This window comes from Cricetulus griseus, chromosome 2 (assembly GCF_003668045.3).
Source record: "Cricetulus griseus strain 17A/GY chromosome 2, alternate assembly CriGri-PICRH-1.0, whole genome shotgun sequence".
NCBI classification, from domain to species: Eukaryota; Metazoa; Chordata; class Mammalia; order Rodentia; family Cricetidae; genus Cricetulus; species Cricetulus griseus.
Genome location: NC_048595.1, coordinates 431,452,598 through 431,467,848, shown reverse-complemented (window position 1 = coordinate 431,467,848; position 15,251 = coordinate 431,452,598). Strand labels below are relative to the sequence as shown.

Genomic DNA, 15,251 nt, shown 5'->3' with positions numbered 1-15,251 from the left:
CTTTTAGGAAGAAACTGATGGTGGGGGGTATGTGGCTGTTAGCCTCCGAGGTGTTTTGTCTATCAGTCAACCATTGTGCTATAGGCAAGAACAGAGAAACAGGTTCACTAAGGAGCACTAGAGACTTCACGTCTAAACTTGGATTCTACTTCAACAGTGGAATTACCCAAGGTAACCAACACCTACACAAATGTGAAATAGAGACAGTTCATTAGATGAGCATACCATGGTTAAATTCAGTTAAGGTCTAAGAGTGGTTCTCAACCCATGGGTCGTGTGAGACCCCTTTCGGGGGCTGATCGACCCTCTCACTTGGGTCAACTGAGGCCATCGCAAAACACAGATATTTGCATTATGGTTCGTAGCAGTAGTAAAATTAGTTATGAAGTAGCAAGGAAAATAATCTCATGGTTAGGGCTCACCATAATATGAGGAACTGTATTAAGGGGGCCACAGCATTAGGAAAGTTGAGAACCACTGGTCTAAGATATTAGGAAGCCCAAGCTCAAGGTTACTTCTTTTGAATGATTAGCACCTAGACAATAACAGTAAACAGTGTACGGGGTAAGATAATTTTATTTATTTTATGTACATACCAATGGCGTGGATCGGTTTCCGATAGGGCATTATACCAAAGTTGTACTGGAAAATTCCTCTGCCATAGAACAGTGGCAAGGCAAACCCCGTTAATTTCTGCAGTCTATCTTGTGCGGTTCGAAGCCACGAGCCTTCAGGGTTGCTAACTTGTTCAAAAAGTTCATTTTCACCAAAAGAAAACACTGGGACCAAACTGGCCCTGAAGTAACAGAAAGGAAGGACACAGATTTTACAAATTGATGCCAAATGTTTGCTCGGCTGTTTGTGTAAGTATGTGCACAAATGTGTTGGCAAGTGCACACACGTGTACATGCTTAGAGGCTGAAAGAAAGTGTCTCTCCCTCAGGGCTGGGGCCATGTGTGTTTGCAGGATGCCTGGCTTGTTTTGTGGGTGCTGAGATCAAAACTCCAGTCTTCATAATTGCACTGTCTAAAGTTGAGCCATTGAATCTCTCTAGCCTCAAGGATATGAATTTAAATAATTTACTTTCAAGAAAACCTCCCAAATTGTAAATGTGCCAGTGACATTGAATCTTCATGGTCAACTTGGCTGGATTTAGAACCCCCTAGGAGACATATCTCTGGGTGTGTCTGTGAAGGTGTTTCTGGAAATGTTTTAAACGAAGAGAGGAAGATGAACCCTGAGTATGAGTGGTCACATCCCATGGGCTGGGATCCTATATTGAATAAAGAGGGGGGAAGGAGAAAGTGAGCTGAGAAAGTGGGCTGAGTTCATTGCTTTCTACCTGTAGACTGTGGGTGCAACATGACCAGCAGCTTCTTGCTCCCAAAATGCCTTCCCTATAAAGATGGACTGTATCCCCTGAGACAGGGAGCCCAAATAAATCCTTCCTTCCTCAATCTGCTTTCAATTTATTTTGTTTTATGTCCATCGGTATTTTGCCTGAGTGTATGTATGTCTGTGTGAGGTTGTCAGAAACCCTGAAACTGGAAATACAGATACAGCTGCCATGTGGGTGTTGGGAATTGAAAATGAGTCCTTTGGAAGAGCCACCAGTGTTCTTAACTGCTGAGCCATCTCTCCAGCCCCCTCCAAACTGCTTTAATCAGGCATTTTTTCAGCAATGAGAAAAGTAACTACTATAGCATCCAACCCTTCCCATGCTGTATTCAATCCACATTTGAAACACAAAAGCTGCACAAACTTCAAAACACTTCAAGCTGTATTGACATCTCTAGGAAGTGCTTCAGCAAGCTAGCCATGGTCAGAATTCTATTCTGTAGAAAGTCAAGTTTGAGGTAAGCTTTTCTTTTCATTGGCTTCTATTCATTTTGTTGTAAATTTACAATAAATATGTACAATTTTATGTCTACTGTTGTTGTTTTAACTGCTGCATGCTGGGACATTCCAGCTGCCTTGGCAGAAAGCTCCTCCTCCATTCCCAAGAACCCATACACCTGTCTTTATTGGAACATTGGCTTGGAGAATGTTCTTTAAGGACTAGAACAATTATTATTATTATTTGTGCTCATTTAATGTCTTATCCTTTTAAAATATACTTACCCTAAACAAATAGCCACTTAACTAGGCCAGGTAAGGTGACTCATACCTGCAATCCCAGGACTTGGCAGGCTTAGCAGTAGGATCACCACAAGTTTGAGGTCAGCCTGAGCTACATGATGAGTTCCAGGCCAGCATAAGCTATGTAACAAGACCCTGTCTTCAACAAAACTGGAAAAACAACATCAACAGCAACAAAACAAAAACAAAAAACACTTACCCATGAGTCAAGGCAATCTTAACAAATCCTTTGCGCTGGCGGATATATAGGTTATAGGTTCCTGGGTGGGCCTCCAGTGTCTCCTTTGCACCCCCAAGGACAATGACAGAAATGTTCCCACCTCTGTCCTCGCTCAATACATGGGATATGCTCTTCTTAGAAACAGAAACCGACCCTTAGTCAAACAAATAGAAATTATAACTAGCCATTGCTTCTGAAGAATTATTTTTTAAAATAATATTCTACAGCAATAGTGATGGTTTTATTATGGTTCCCTGCTATTAGAGAATATAAGGTTCTGAATGACTCATTTGCTCTGTCTCTGTCTATCTTTTTCTCTGCAGGGTCACACTAGACTTGCTGGCCCTCAACTCACTAGCCTAAGCTCAAATCAAACTCATGGCGATCATTGCACCTCAGCTTCCAATGTGTTGGGTTACATGTCGCATTGGCTTTGACCGGCCCTTGAGAGAAAAGGCAGGCCCTGATGGGTGAGAGGGTGAAAGAATATGACCTTGTGTGGATGTCCCTGAACTTTCCCTGAGTTCAAGACATGTCATTTAGCTTAGAGTAACCCAAGTGAGAAATGAGGCCTCTCTTCTCTGTAAAGACAGCCCCCTGGGTCTTGACACATGACCCTTCTAGCTCTCTTCTGGCCACTTCCTGTGCCCTGCTAGGCTCCACTTCCAGCCTACTCTGTAAACTACTATTTCTAAGAGCTCCTGCATTATTTTGATTGTCTTCTACATCCATGAACTTAACCACCACTTATGTGAGCTGAGTTCTGTGAAACTCATCTCCCGGAATATATCCTTCAGCTTCCAGGGTCACATCGCCAATGGCCCAATGGAAGTCTCCACTTTGACAGCTCAAAGACACCTCAAGTTCATGTCTCCAAACCTAACATATCAAGTTATTCTTCAGAGCATGTACCTGTCCTAACATTAACGATCAAGACAGAAGATTCCGTCACCCATTCAGTCATCCATGTTGAAATATCAATCTGTTGTGCAAATCTCCTTTATTGAACACCTGCTCATAATATCAGATACTGATAATATTGATATATACAGCTGCTGCCGACCTGAAGACGAATCAAACACGAAGTCTTGGTACACTATCAAACATTGTTCCCTTCTGGGTTTCTACCACGAGAGCACTGTGTAAACAGAGGTTTCTCTGTCCTGCCTCTGCCTCCCATTTAGCTTTCAAGACATGAAGGCTGCAGCAAAAGGAACCATTTTGTGATACTATACACCAATAATGGTCAGTGTGGTGGCACACACCTAAGCAGGTGACTCTCAGTGAGTTCAAGGCCAGTCTGGTCTACACAGCAAGTGCTAGGGCAGCCATGGCTACAGAGAGACCCTGTCTCAAAAGATAAATAATCAGGACAATGATGACATAGAATACACAAATTAGTTAGATCAGTACTAACTCTAGCAAACAGGAATGGCTGTGATCACTATATTAAGAAAGACTCTGAGACTGTGTCTGATGATGGAGAGCCGAATGCCTGGCTGTCTCTGTCACACCTGTTCTCAAGTACCCAGATTTACTGGTGATTATATTTTGAATCAGCAAAAAGTAAATTTAAAATCTATTTCTGTGACCTTTTCGAAATTGAAATTGGAAATTTATCCTTAATTTTGTTCCTTTTATAAAAATAACCCAATGTCTACCACACAAGAAGAAAAACATAATTTTCTTTGTGTGTGTGTGTGTGTGTGTGTGTGTGTGTGTGTGTGTGTGTGTGTGTTAGAGTGCCCTCTAGAGGCCATATGGTAGATCATGCAGTAGTTTGGTGGATAGGGCGCCCTCTAGTGTGCCCTGCAGCACTCACGGGACTGAGTTCGGCTTTTGAGGCCACAAATAGGCACAGTCCCTGCAAAGCTAGCACAGATCCTAGTGCTCTGTATTGTAATGACTTCCAAACTGATATATAATGACAGAAGTGACTATATAGGAAGCCGTGACTACCTGGAAGGCAATGGAAAATCTTTCCCTAACTAAGTCACTAATAGATACTGAGGTTATACTTTTTCTAAAAAGGCTATCTTTATACTCAGGAGCTGCAAAGGTAATTATAACCACCCTACGTAATTTTGACAACTGTAAAATATTCTGTAAGCTACTGAAGTACACAGTCAAAAATCCAATCAGGCTGGAAAAGCAACTAGAGTCTCTAGAACTGAATGAAGGATGTTGGCATGAGCCTAGGCTTCTTTATATGTTTACATAGCATTCCTGAAGCATTTCCGGCTGGATCTGCTCTCAGAATCAGTGATTAAAGAGTATTCCATTGACTCACAGGAACAGTGCACACACCTACAATCTCGGAATTTGAGAGTTAGCAGCAGTACTGTCAGGAATTCAGGGCCAGAAGGCCAGCCTGGGCTATAGAGTGAGGTTCTGTCTCAAAAAAGCAAACCACAACAAAACCAAACCAAATCAAGTAGTAGAATTGCAGAGGGGTTTACTTTTTTGCCTCTTTCTTTCTTTCTTTCTTTCTTTCTTTCTTTCTTCCTTTCTTTCTTTTTTGTGAAACGGGGTTTGTCTGTGTAGTGCTGGCTGTTCTGGACCAGGCTATTGAGGGGTGACTTTTATTTCTTCCCTTCCCTTCCCTCCTCTCCTCTCCCTTTCCCTCGCCATCCCTCCTCTCCTCTCCCCTCCCTTCTTCCCTTCCATCCTCTCTCCTTTCTTTTCTTTCATTACAGATCTGGGGGTAGAACCAGGCCATGTTCATGCTAGATGAACACAGTACTACTGACAACATTCACAGCCCCGGGAGGTACACATAAAGCTAGGCTGCCAAAGCCAGCAATTGAGTAGTTTATGTCACTATCGCTACTGCAAGACATTTTCCAGTTCTAACATCCATAAACGTATACAAAGTGCCTCTCCAAAATATGATTTTCACTTATTTGATCCAGGACTATTTTTCCATATTTGAATATACTTACTGCATTCACCAATTTATTGTTCCACTGGATTAGTGTTTGTTGAAAATTCCTGTGTTGCTATCAGAAAAGGAAACACCTGGGATGAACTTAAAAAGAGAAGGCAGGAGTGGGTGTGAGGAACCACAGAGTATAGGAAGTATAAAATCAAGTGGGTCCTGTTGTCACCCCAGAGCACTATAGGAACAGTGGCTGTATCACTGAGCACTGTGGGAATAGTAGCTATGTTACTGAATGCTGTGGGAACAGTGGCTGCACTGAGGAACAGTGGCTGAGTGACTGAATGCTATGGGGCCAGTGGCTGAACTGAGGGAACAGCGCTATGTCACTAAATGCTGAGGGAACAGTGGCTGTATCACTTACCCAAGCTCAACAAATATTCTCGGAAGAGCGGGCACCGGAACCAGCACGAGATCACATGCAGATATGCCGTAAAACCAGGAAACAGCTTCTTGAAGTCTGAGCAATTTGTGCAAAAATTTCCAAAGGCTCCGGGTACAAATATTCCATGAGGGTGAAACCCGAATATATAATTGTGCCTTGGATCCAGCTCCTGGGTTTTGATGAGCTACAGCACGTTTACATTGAGATAAGGACATGGAATGGCCCTCATTAGTGGGAAGCAGGAGGTTCCCCTCTACCCCTTCTGTCAGTGGGAAACAAGAACATGATTCATCCGACTTCCCTGGGTTGGGGATATTTTGACATTTCTAAACTATTCACTGAGCCCAGGTCCCATACTCAGCCTTCCAGACTTTGTCAACCTGGTTTAAGACTCACTTATTAACTTGCACCAAAGTGCAAGCTTTCTCTGGGATGATTTGAATCGGCCTGTCAATCACCACAAAACAAGGATAACATATTCTCCCATGCAACGGTGCAGGATTCGAGGGCTCGTGAGAGGGGGTTAGACCATGAGAGCGGAAGAGAGTAGAGAGACTAACACCCTTACTGCTGGTGTGGATGGTTTCTTCCTAAAAGGACAAGCTGGCCCCCTCTTACTCTGCCTTTTGTATCTGCCACAAGATCATGGGGGCAAGATGAAAGAGGTTGAATATTGGAATATTAATATTGGGACCCCCCAACCCCCAACCCTGGATTTCAGAACTGTGAGAAATAAATTTCCTTTATATGGATCTGAAGCTCCGGTATTCATTTATAAGAACACAAAATGGACTGAGGCGCACCCTGTCTGGGAAGGAGTAAAGTAGAGGCACACAAGATGAAATCACACTCCCACTGTTCTCCCAATTCACAATAATACTTTAGAGGAGAGTTCTACTCACATGAATTGGGAAATAGTCCTTAAAATACCTCCACACAGTCCAGTTTCTGACCCAGTTGGATCTCCTGCCTCCTTGCTCTGGGGTTCGCCAGTCAATGTAGAGCCAGGTCAGATATGGGATGTAAAGGAACCAGTAGTTGTATATGATCCACATCACCACGATCCCAATGCACACCTGTGCTGTAAGAGAGGGAAACGCCAGGTGGAATCGGTCCATCGGGAGCTTCACAACCGCTGGTCATGGAAAGTAAGCGATTTGCTACAGTAGGATATCTTTTTTTTTTTTTTTTAAGATTTTATTGATTTATTATGTATACAGTCTTCTGCCTGCAGGCCAGCAGAGGGCACCAGATCTCATTAAAGGTGGCTGTGAGCCACCATGTGGTTTCAGGGAATCGAACTCAGGACCTCTGGAAGAGCAGTCAGTGCTCTTAACAACTGAGCCGTCGAGCCATCTCTCCAGCCCCACACTAGGACATCTTATCTTCCTATTTTGACTGTACATCACAGTTCATGTACCCAGAGAGAGGGCAGGTGTTGACCACAGCCTCCATTTTCAAGAACTCTATTGTCAGAAACAGAATAGCATTTATAATAACCCAATAATTCTACTGCTGGGACAAAACATCATGACCAGTCGGGAACCAAAATTATCTATTATAAAGTTTCTCCATTTTTCTGGAGTCTGAACCTCCATTGTCTTGCAGATGCTGGCTACCTGCTGCAGGATTGCATGGCCTCAGTGGAGAATGTCTCCGAGTTTGCATTAGAACCACCCTAGGTGGGGCTGGAAAGATGGCTCAGAGGTTAGGAGCACTGACTGTTCTTCCAGAGGTCCTGAGTTCAATTCCCAGCAACCACATGGTGGCTCACAACCATCCGTTATGAGATCTGGTGCCCTCTTCTGGCCAGCAGGCATGTAGGCAGAACCCTGTATACATAATAAATAAATAAATCTTTTAAAAAAAGAGCAGGCCTAGGCCCTGAATGTGTCGCACCTGTGCTGAGGTCTTTGTCTATGTGCCTAGAGACTGTTTTTAGATGTACCACTAGGGTTAAAAGAATGATTTGATGGCAGATGCTCTCTGCAGTCACCCAGACTGTTGGAAAGTGATTTAGGAGGATTCTAGAATAAACTGGAGACTCCAGTTTCCAGCATGGACTAAGAGCCCTCCTGAAGTGACAAGATACCTGTGTCTGGTCTTTATCTTTGTTTGGGAAACAAAGGCATGGAGGCAGGAAGGGCTGAGAGCCCCCATCTGCGAACAAGAGGCAGAGAGGGTACACTTGGCTTTGAGAACCTCAAAACTTGGTGGCAGTGATACACCTCCCCCAACAAGGCTACACCTTCCAGTCCTTCCCAAACAGTTGCACCAAGGACCAAGTTTTTAAACAAATGAGCTTTTGGGGGCACTATCATCCAAACCACCACAAGCATAAAGGGAGCACTTCAGGTTCTAGTGTCTATGACTGCTTCCTATGTTTTGTGAGAGCCACTCCAGTGTTTATGTACTTAACAATATTGCTTAAAAATACAGGGCCGGGGCAGGGTGGAGAAAACTTGACCTGAATATTAACAAAAAAATAACTTTATAATAACCCATTATGTTTAAGGTATACTTTTGGTTTTTGAGACAGGGTGTTACTATATATCTCTGGCTGGCATGGATTTACTATGTAGAATATGCTGGCCTCAAACTTACAGAGCTCTGCCTACCTCTGCCTCCCACATGTTAGGATTAAAAGGTGTGTGCCACCATACTTGGCCCAAAGAATACAGTTCTAAATGTTCAACTTATATATTATAGATGTACCTGGGAGACTGAGGTAAGCAGACTGAATTCCCGGCCAACCTAGACCACATAGTGAAACCCCTGTTTTGAAATGAATAAGAAGAAATATATCAAGAAGAGAGACGAGGGCAGAATAAAAGCTTGGAGCCTAGTAGATGATGAGTGTTCACTAGTGCAGGTCACTTTAGGGAATGATGCTTCAGCCTTCTCTAATGCAGTGAGGACTCCTATCTAGAGTGCTCTCCACACCCCAAACTCCTGTCTCCTCCTGTTCAACCTTGTTAAAAAGAGTCCTGTACCAAGGATACATCAAGGCATCTTGGTGACGGCCACTGCATCTAACCCTGAGACATCACAGCCTTCTCTTCTCTATGGCTCAACGTGTAGGGTTACCCCTAGTGATTACCTGAAGCCACTGGCAGTGAAGGCCAAGGATAATATGCTTTTACCAACATATACGTATCTGTGCTAAAAATTCAACTAATAAGTTTGACACAGTAAGAGACTAGCAAGATTAGTAGTAATGAAACAGAACAATTAAAGCAATATACCCAAATATTAAATATTATTCAATAATTAATAATCATTAATTCATTTATTCGCTATTAAATCTTTCTTTCTGGAACTTCCTATTTAATATTTTCAGAACTTGACTGATACTAGATAATTAAAAATTAAAACCAGAGAAGTGAAAGCTATATATAAATACATAGATTAGGAGGGACTATTATATACTATACATGAATACACATGGAGATATATTTGCAAACTAGAATTTTATTTCTATTTACACACACACACACACACACACACACAAACACACACTTTTCCCACTATGGATCTAACCAAAATACACATATGAATGTAGCTGAGGACTACCTTGTTTCTTGTCTCCAATGTCAGCAATGCTAAATGTGAACAGACTAAAGGCTGAGGAGGCCTCTTCCTTTTGTGAACTGTCTTACTGCTTTGTAGAACTACTAAGAGTGTGTTCAGAAGCATGGCAGAGAGGCTGCTCTTTGCTCCCATTCCTAGCAGGGCCATTCCCTCTTACTTCAACTTATATCCACCCATGTTGGAGTACTGAGAATTCACCACCTTTGATTAATTTTCTGTTTACTTCAGTAAGCTGTGTGAAAGATTTACAAGACATAGAAACACACCTCAGCCAGGCGTTGGTGGTGCACGCCTTTAATCCCAGCACCTGGGAGGCAGAGGCAGGCAGATCTCTGTGAGTTCAAGGCCAGCCTGGTCTCCAGAGCGAGTGCCAGGACAGGCTCCAAAGCTACACAGAGAAACCCTGTCTCGAAAAATAAAAAACAAAAAAAGAAAGAAAGGAAGAAAGAAAGAAAGAAAAAAAGAAAGAAAGAAAGAAAAAGAAACACACCTCATTCTATATTCAGAGTTGTATCGGGTAAGCTAAGATAAAATAGGGAAGGAAGAAGCAGGTATTGGGCGGGAATCAACTCCCACCATTTTATATAAGGAACCTCATCTATTCCTCCTTGCAACCTTCAAGGTTCACACCACTGCTCTTAGTCTACAGTTGTGAAACAGATGCCCTTGGAATTGGAATGTCCAAAGGATTTGGACTGGGATCTGTCTAATGCCTAAATCTGAGCACTTAAGACAACAATAACGCCACCAAGCAAAACCACAAAACACCCAAACCACTGTCCCCCCGTGACTAGTTTAGACATATCTGTTGTGAGTTCATATGTGGGTTTGTTTCCACAAAGATGGAAAAACTGACTTCAATAACAAACTGACTTCATTTCAATTGCAGGGTGATCCAAAAAGGGGGTCTTGAAACAGAACACCTCCTGGTTTCAAATGAGGAGCACCCCAAACCAGCTGCACAGGTCCCACTTGAATGTACACAGCACGTCTCTTTAAGGTACCATACATTCCATATGCATAGGAGTGTTGAGGATGCACTTGGACTTCCTTTGATAGACTTCACCACTGACCAAGCTGTCTAGTCAGGTGCAGGTTTCTTTACCTCTTGAGACTCAAAGCCTCTGTCTGTGAAGTAGGTGTTCAGGCTAGAATGTGGGGTGTCCCCCGCAGGCTCATGTGTCTGAACACTTGGGTCCCCATATGGTGGTGCTGCTTTGGAACATTGTAGAATTTTAAAGAGGTGGTCTCTACCTGGAGGAAGCGGGCTACAGCCCACCCTAGATGGGGCTCAAACCTTCTTGCCATCTATCTGGTCCACTAAGATGTAAAAAGTCCTAGCCATATGCTCCTGCCATCATGACTCAGCCACTATACCTGTACCTTCTCAAGCTGTGAGCCAAGGTAAATCCTGCCTCCCTTAAGTCACTTCTGTTGGGCACTTTGTCTCAGTGCAGAGTAATTAATACATGGTCTAATGACATGCCGGGCAGTGCTGGCACACACTTTTAATTCCAACACTTGAGAGGCAGAGACAGACAGACAGATCTCTGTGAGTTCAAAGCCAGCCTGGTCTACAGAGGACAGCCAGGGCTACACAGAGAGACCTTGTCTCAAAATAAAAACAAAAACAGTAAATAAATAAAATACATAGTCTAATGACAACATCTGTTTCCAGAGGTTGCTGAGGGCAAGTGCCTGGAATAAGTGACAGACAAATCTGAACCATTATCACAAAATCTTCCTTGCCATCATACTTTGAAGAATTGGGGGGAAATAATAAGCAGAGAGAGAGAGAGAATCAGCCTTATTCCTCGTGACGTATGCATGCGTGCATGTGTGTATAGGTCTGTGTGCCTGTGCACGCACAAAGGCTAGAGGAGGGTGTCAGGTGTCCTTTTCACCTTATTCCTTTGAGGCAGGGTCTCTCTCTCTCGGAATCTGAAGCTCTAGCTCTTCACTAAGATGGCATCCAGGAAGCCCCAATTACCCCCTTTATCTGCTCATCACAGATCTGGGGTTACAGGTGTGCACACACTGCTGTCAGGCTTGTTATATAGGTAATAAGCACTCTTTATCCAGCAAGCCATCATGTTATTTTTTTTAACATGGAAGATAACATGTTATTATTCATTCCAAATTTCAAAAATTAGAATACTCTTATACCAGCTGTTAGGTATTATGAGTCTGGTTTTATAACTTCTTCACAAATGTTATATTTAATGAAATCATTGCAATGACTGTGTTTTGACTTTTTGGGCTTCTAATAAATTTTCTCTATAAATGTGTAGCAATGTATTTCCCCACATTTTCACTTATTCTTGGGACAAAAAGTAACAACTAGCTCACTGTGTATAAACACCTTAGTCACATGATGCTTTGCTGTCCAGTCTGTTTCAGTTAAAGCCTGTTCTTCATACTGCTTGCATTCTTCATAGCTTATATCAGAAATAGAAGGCAGTAGTTTTTTAAATATTCTACATGTAACTGGCTTGAAAGAAGAGAACATTATATAAACTACGTAACTAGGTAGCATCCTTCCTGTTTTTATCTCCCTAAGCACTCCGGAGTAACTTGATTCTCTTACATTGGAAGTCAAAGAAAAGATGAACACAAAAATTTACTTCAACAGCTCTCAAAACAGACGTCTTCACACCTGCCAAATTCACTGACTTCTATGAACTGATGGCCTGACTTTGTTTTTGTTTTTTGTTTTGTTTTTTGTTTTGTGTGTGTGTGTGTTTGTTGTTGTTGTTGTTGTTGTTGTTGTTTTTTGAGACAGGGCTTCTCTGTATTGCTTTGGAGGTTGTCCTGGAACTCAGTCTGTAGACCAGGCTGGACTCAAACTCACAGAGATCCTCCTGCCTCTGCCTCCTGAGTGCTGGGATTAAAGGCGTGCACCACCACTGCCCGGTCAGACGTATTTATGTTTTTTTTTTTTTTTCAACCTCCTCTAACATATTGTGAAGCACATGGTGTGCTCGCACTTTGTCTGCAACAATCTCACGAGGCCAGAGGTGTGGGCTTTTCACTTGTGTTGTCAGTCAGTGCTCAGGGGTTTTTGTTTTTGTCTTATTCTGGAGGATTTGGGGGTTTCGATTAGCAAATTGGGGATATTGAACCTGTTCCTTTATATAGTTCCCAAACTTCTCCGTTACTTCAGAATAAAACATTGTGCCCATTAAGTATCCCCCCACTTTTCTCCTACCCTCAACCCAAATCTGCACTGCACTTCTCCAGATTCACCTACTCTGGATATCCTATAAAAGGGACTGCACAATATATGGAGTTTTAGTTCTCTTTTTGTTTTTTTGTAAGTCTCAGGGAAGGCTGCATTCCAAGACAAATGAGCTAGAAATACCAGGGCTGGAGCCTGGGCATCCCAGTGTTTAAGATCTTTTTAGTGACCCTCATAGACTATCACGGTTGAGATCTGTGAGTGCATTGAACAAAAGAAACTACTTCCAATGTACTAAACCATAATGCAGTGAACGTCATTATCATTACTTTAGCCCAACCGGTGTGCGGTTCATTATGTTAGCCCATATGGACGATTTCTGCTTTCAGCAAGGTTTAGCCATAGAAGCTCTCAGTTATTCTTCTTTCTCCCCCCCCCCCGCCCCCCCCCGCCGACCCCGCTCCCAAAAGCATGACACATGAAGGACAGACCTCCAAGAGCTGTCCATGGAGATCTGGTTCCTGTACTGCCTTAGCCTGAGAATATTCCAGAATGCACCCTGGGTGTATAATTTCCAAACAGAAGGCTCACAAACCCAATTCAAACGTGTAGTTGCCTCTAGGCAGAGAAGCTCGATTCTGCACCCAGGAACTGATGTAACTGGAAAAGTTAACGCTAAACGCAGAAAAGTATCTCTAGCTGTTTGTCCTGAGATCGAGGTGGCAAAGGCTTCAGGTTTTAAATACCTATAAGCATTAATTACCCATTTATGAGTCAAGGGATCCAGAAACTAATTGACAGCTTTTGAGGGACTAAACTGCAACTTTCTATAACACCGATTTTCTAGATGGGGCTATGGCTACATTTGGGAGAGTAGAGTTACCCAAATTCACCCAGCTGTATATTTAAAACCCGGCTGTCTTCCATTGTAGGTAAGGCATACCTCACTTTAGAAATAAAGCCAAGGCGTAGTGACACACGCTTTTAATCCCAGGACTTGGGAGGCAGAGGCAGGCCTGATCTACAGAAAGTTTTAGGACGGCCAGGGCTACACAAAGAAACCTTGTCATGAAAAATCAAAAAAGCAAGAAAGAACGAAAGGAAGAAAAGAAAAGGAACATAGCAGAAGGGAAATAAAGTTGGCAAAGTTATTTGTCACAAGTGAGAAAGAATCCACACCATGGTAGGTGAATGCCCTGTCTGATCGGGCTGACCCGGAGCCAGTATAGTGAGAAATGTGGGCGGGAGCAGAGTGTGGCACAGCGGGGCTCTTACTCATCAGGACGAAGGTTAGAATCCATTGAAGCACCGCAGCGGTCTGCAGGCGCCGCGCCAGCGGGATGTTGAGTGGCGCGAACTCGAGCTTCATGGTCTCACCCGGAGGACAGCGCCTTTCCACAGGGTGCGCAGTATCGGTACCGACCGACCGGGAGGCAGTGGCTCCAGCAGGAGGGAGGGTGAGGGAGGATGAGCGGGACCGAGTCAGGGTGCTGCGGATCAGCGTGCGCAGCACCAGGCAGGACTCCGGGGACCCGTGGAAATGTCAACCTGCTTTCTACTGACTCGCTAAGGCCTGGGTCTCCACCCCGGTTTGACCATTTGTCCGTTTAATCGACGGCCTTGCACTGGGCTCTAGCATCCGCCCTTAAACCCACCCCTTCCTTCAAACCCAACTGGGGAATGGTTAGATTGGTTAGTTAGGACCAGCTGGAGGTAGGCGTGGACCTTAAGTTTATTGATCTGGGTCTCCACACTTTCCTCTCCCTCCCTCCTCTCCTCCCTCTGTCCCTCGCGACCCCCCCCCCCGTGTTTTCTTTTTAGTCACAAGTTTTGGGTAATTTTCTTTCATTCGTTCTCTCAATCCATATTTACTGGAAGCCCACCAAGTCATCATTATCTTGTTCTCAGAGAAAATGACTCTTGGGAAAAAGACAGATATAAGCAAAATAAGCACAAACCGAGTAGTATATAATTACAAGACTCCATATGGGCACAAAACTGGAAGATCTATATATAATCTGGAGGGACTTGACTTTTTTTGTCTGTAAGTCCTTCTCAGCAGTAACCTGCATAGTGTTTCTGAATGTGTGCAAAGCAATGCATGTGGTAGCCAGAGGGCAACCTCAGACATGTTTCTCAAGACTACTAACCCTTCCACCTAGGTTTTATTTTATTTTATTTTGAGATAGTTACTGGGAGTTCGGGGTCACCCAATCAGGCTACACTGGCTATGCTGACTATCCAAGAAGCTCCAGAATCCTCCATTGTCACCTCCCTAACTCTTTTTTTTTTTTTTTTACCTGATTCTGGGCACCAGACTCAGATCCTTACGCTTGCAAGCATTTTAACAGTTGAGCTATCTCTCCAGCCCTTTACCCGAGTTTTAAACGATTAATTTAATTTGATAGAGGAAGTCTACTGAGCAAAGGCAAATGTGTGCTCAAAGGTCTTCCTAGGTAAGAAAAGGGAAGGAGAGCCATTTATGACTTCTTGTTGGCAAACCTGGTTTTTGTTTGTTTGTTTTTGTTTTGTTTTTCTGGTTGAAGACTTACTTTCTTCTCTCTTGGATTTCTTTCTGAGTCATCTTCGGTGCTAGGTGGGGACACTGTGATTGCATACTATGTCATTTACTGATCTCTTTCTTGCTGGGTAGGACCTGACTCAGTAGCAACACTTCAAATACCCATTTCACTTTGCTGCTAAGGAGATTAGGGCTCAAAATAGAGGCTAGCTCAGACACTGTCTCAAAAATTAAAACAACCTAGACGGTGTGTGTGTGTGTGTGTGTGTGTGTGTGTG

The 15,251-nt window shown here is 43.3% G+C and overlaps 1 protein-coding gene across 1 annotated transcript in view; it reads right to left on the bottom strand.

The window, feature by feature from the left end:
• Mogat1 (monoacylglycerol O-acyltransferase 1) overlaps positions 1-15,251 on the bottom strand; it is a 34,003-nt gene that overhangs the window by 7,896 nt on the left and 10,856 nt on the right. Inside the window, exons 2-5 of the mRNA XM_027397337.2 lie at positions 6,586-6,764; positions 5,663-5,867; positions 2,340-2,514; positions 597-796 (exon numbers count right to left, since the gene is read on the bottom strand). Of these exons, the coding sequence (XP_027253138.1) occupies positions 597-796; positions 2,340-2,514; positions 5,663-5,867; positions 6,586-6,738 (733 nt within the window). The 5' untranslated portion in view covers positions 6,739-6,764. The remainder of the gene's footprint in view (positions 1-596; positions 797-2,339; positions 2,515-5,662; positions 5,868-6,585; positions 6,765-15,251) is intronic.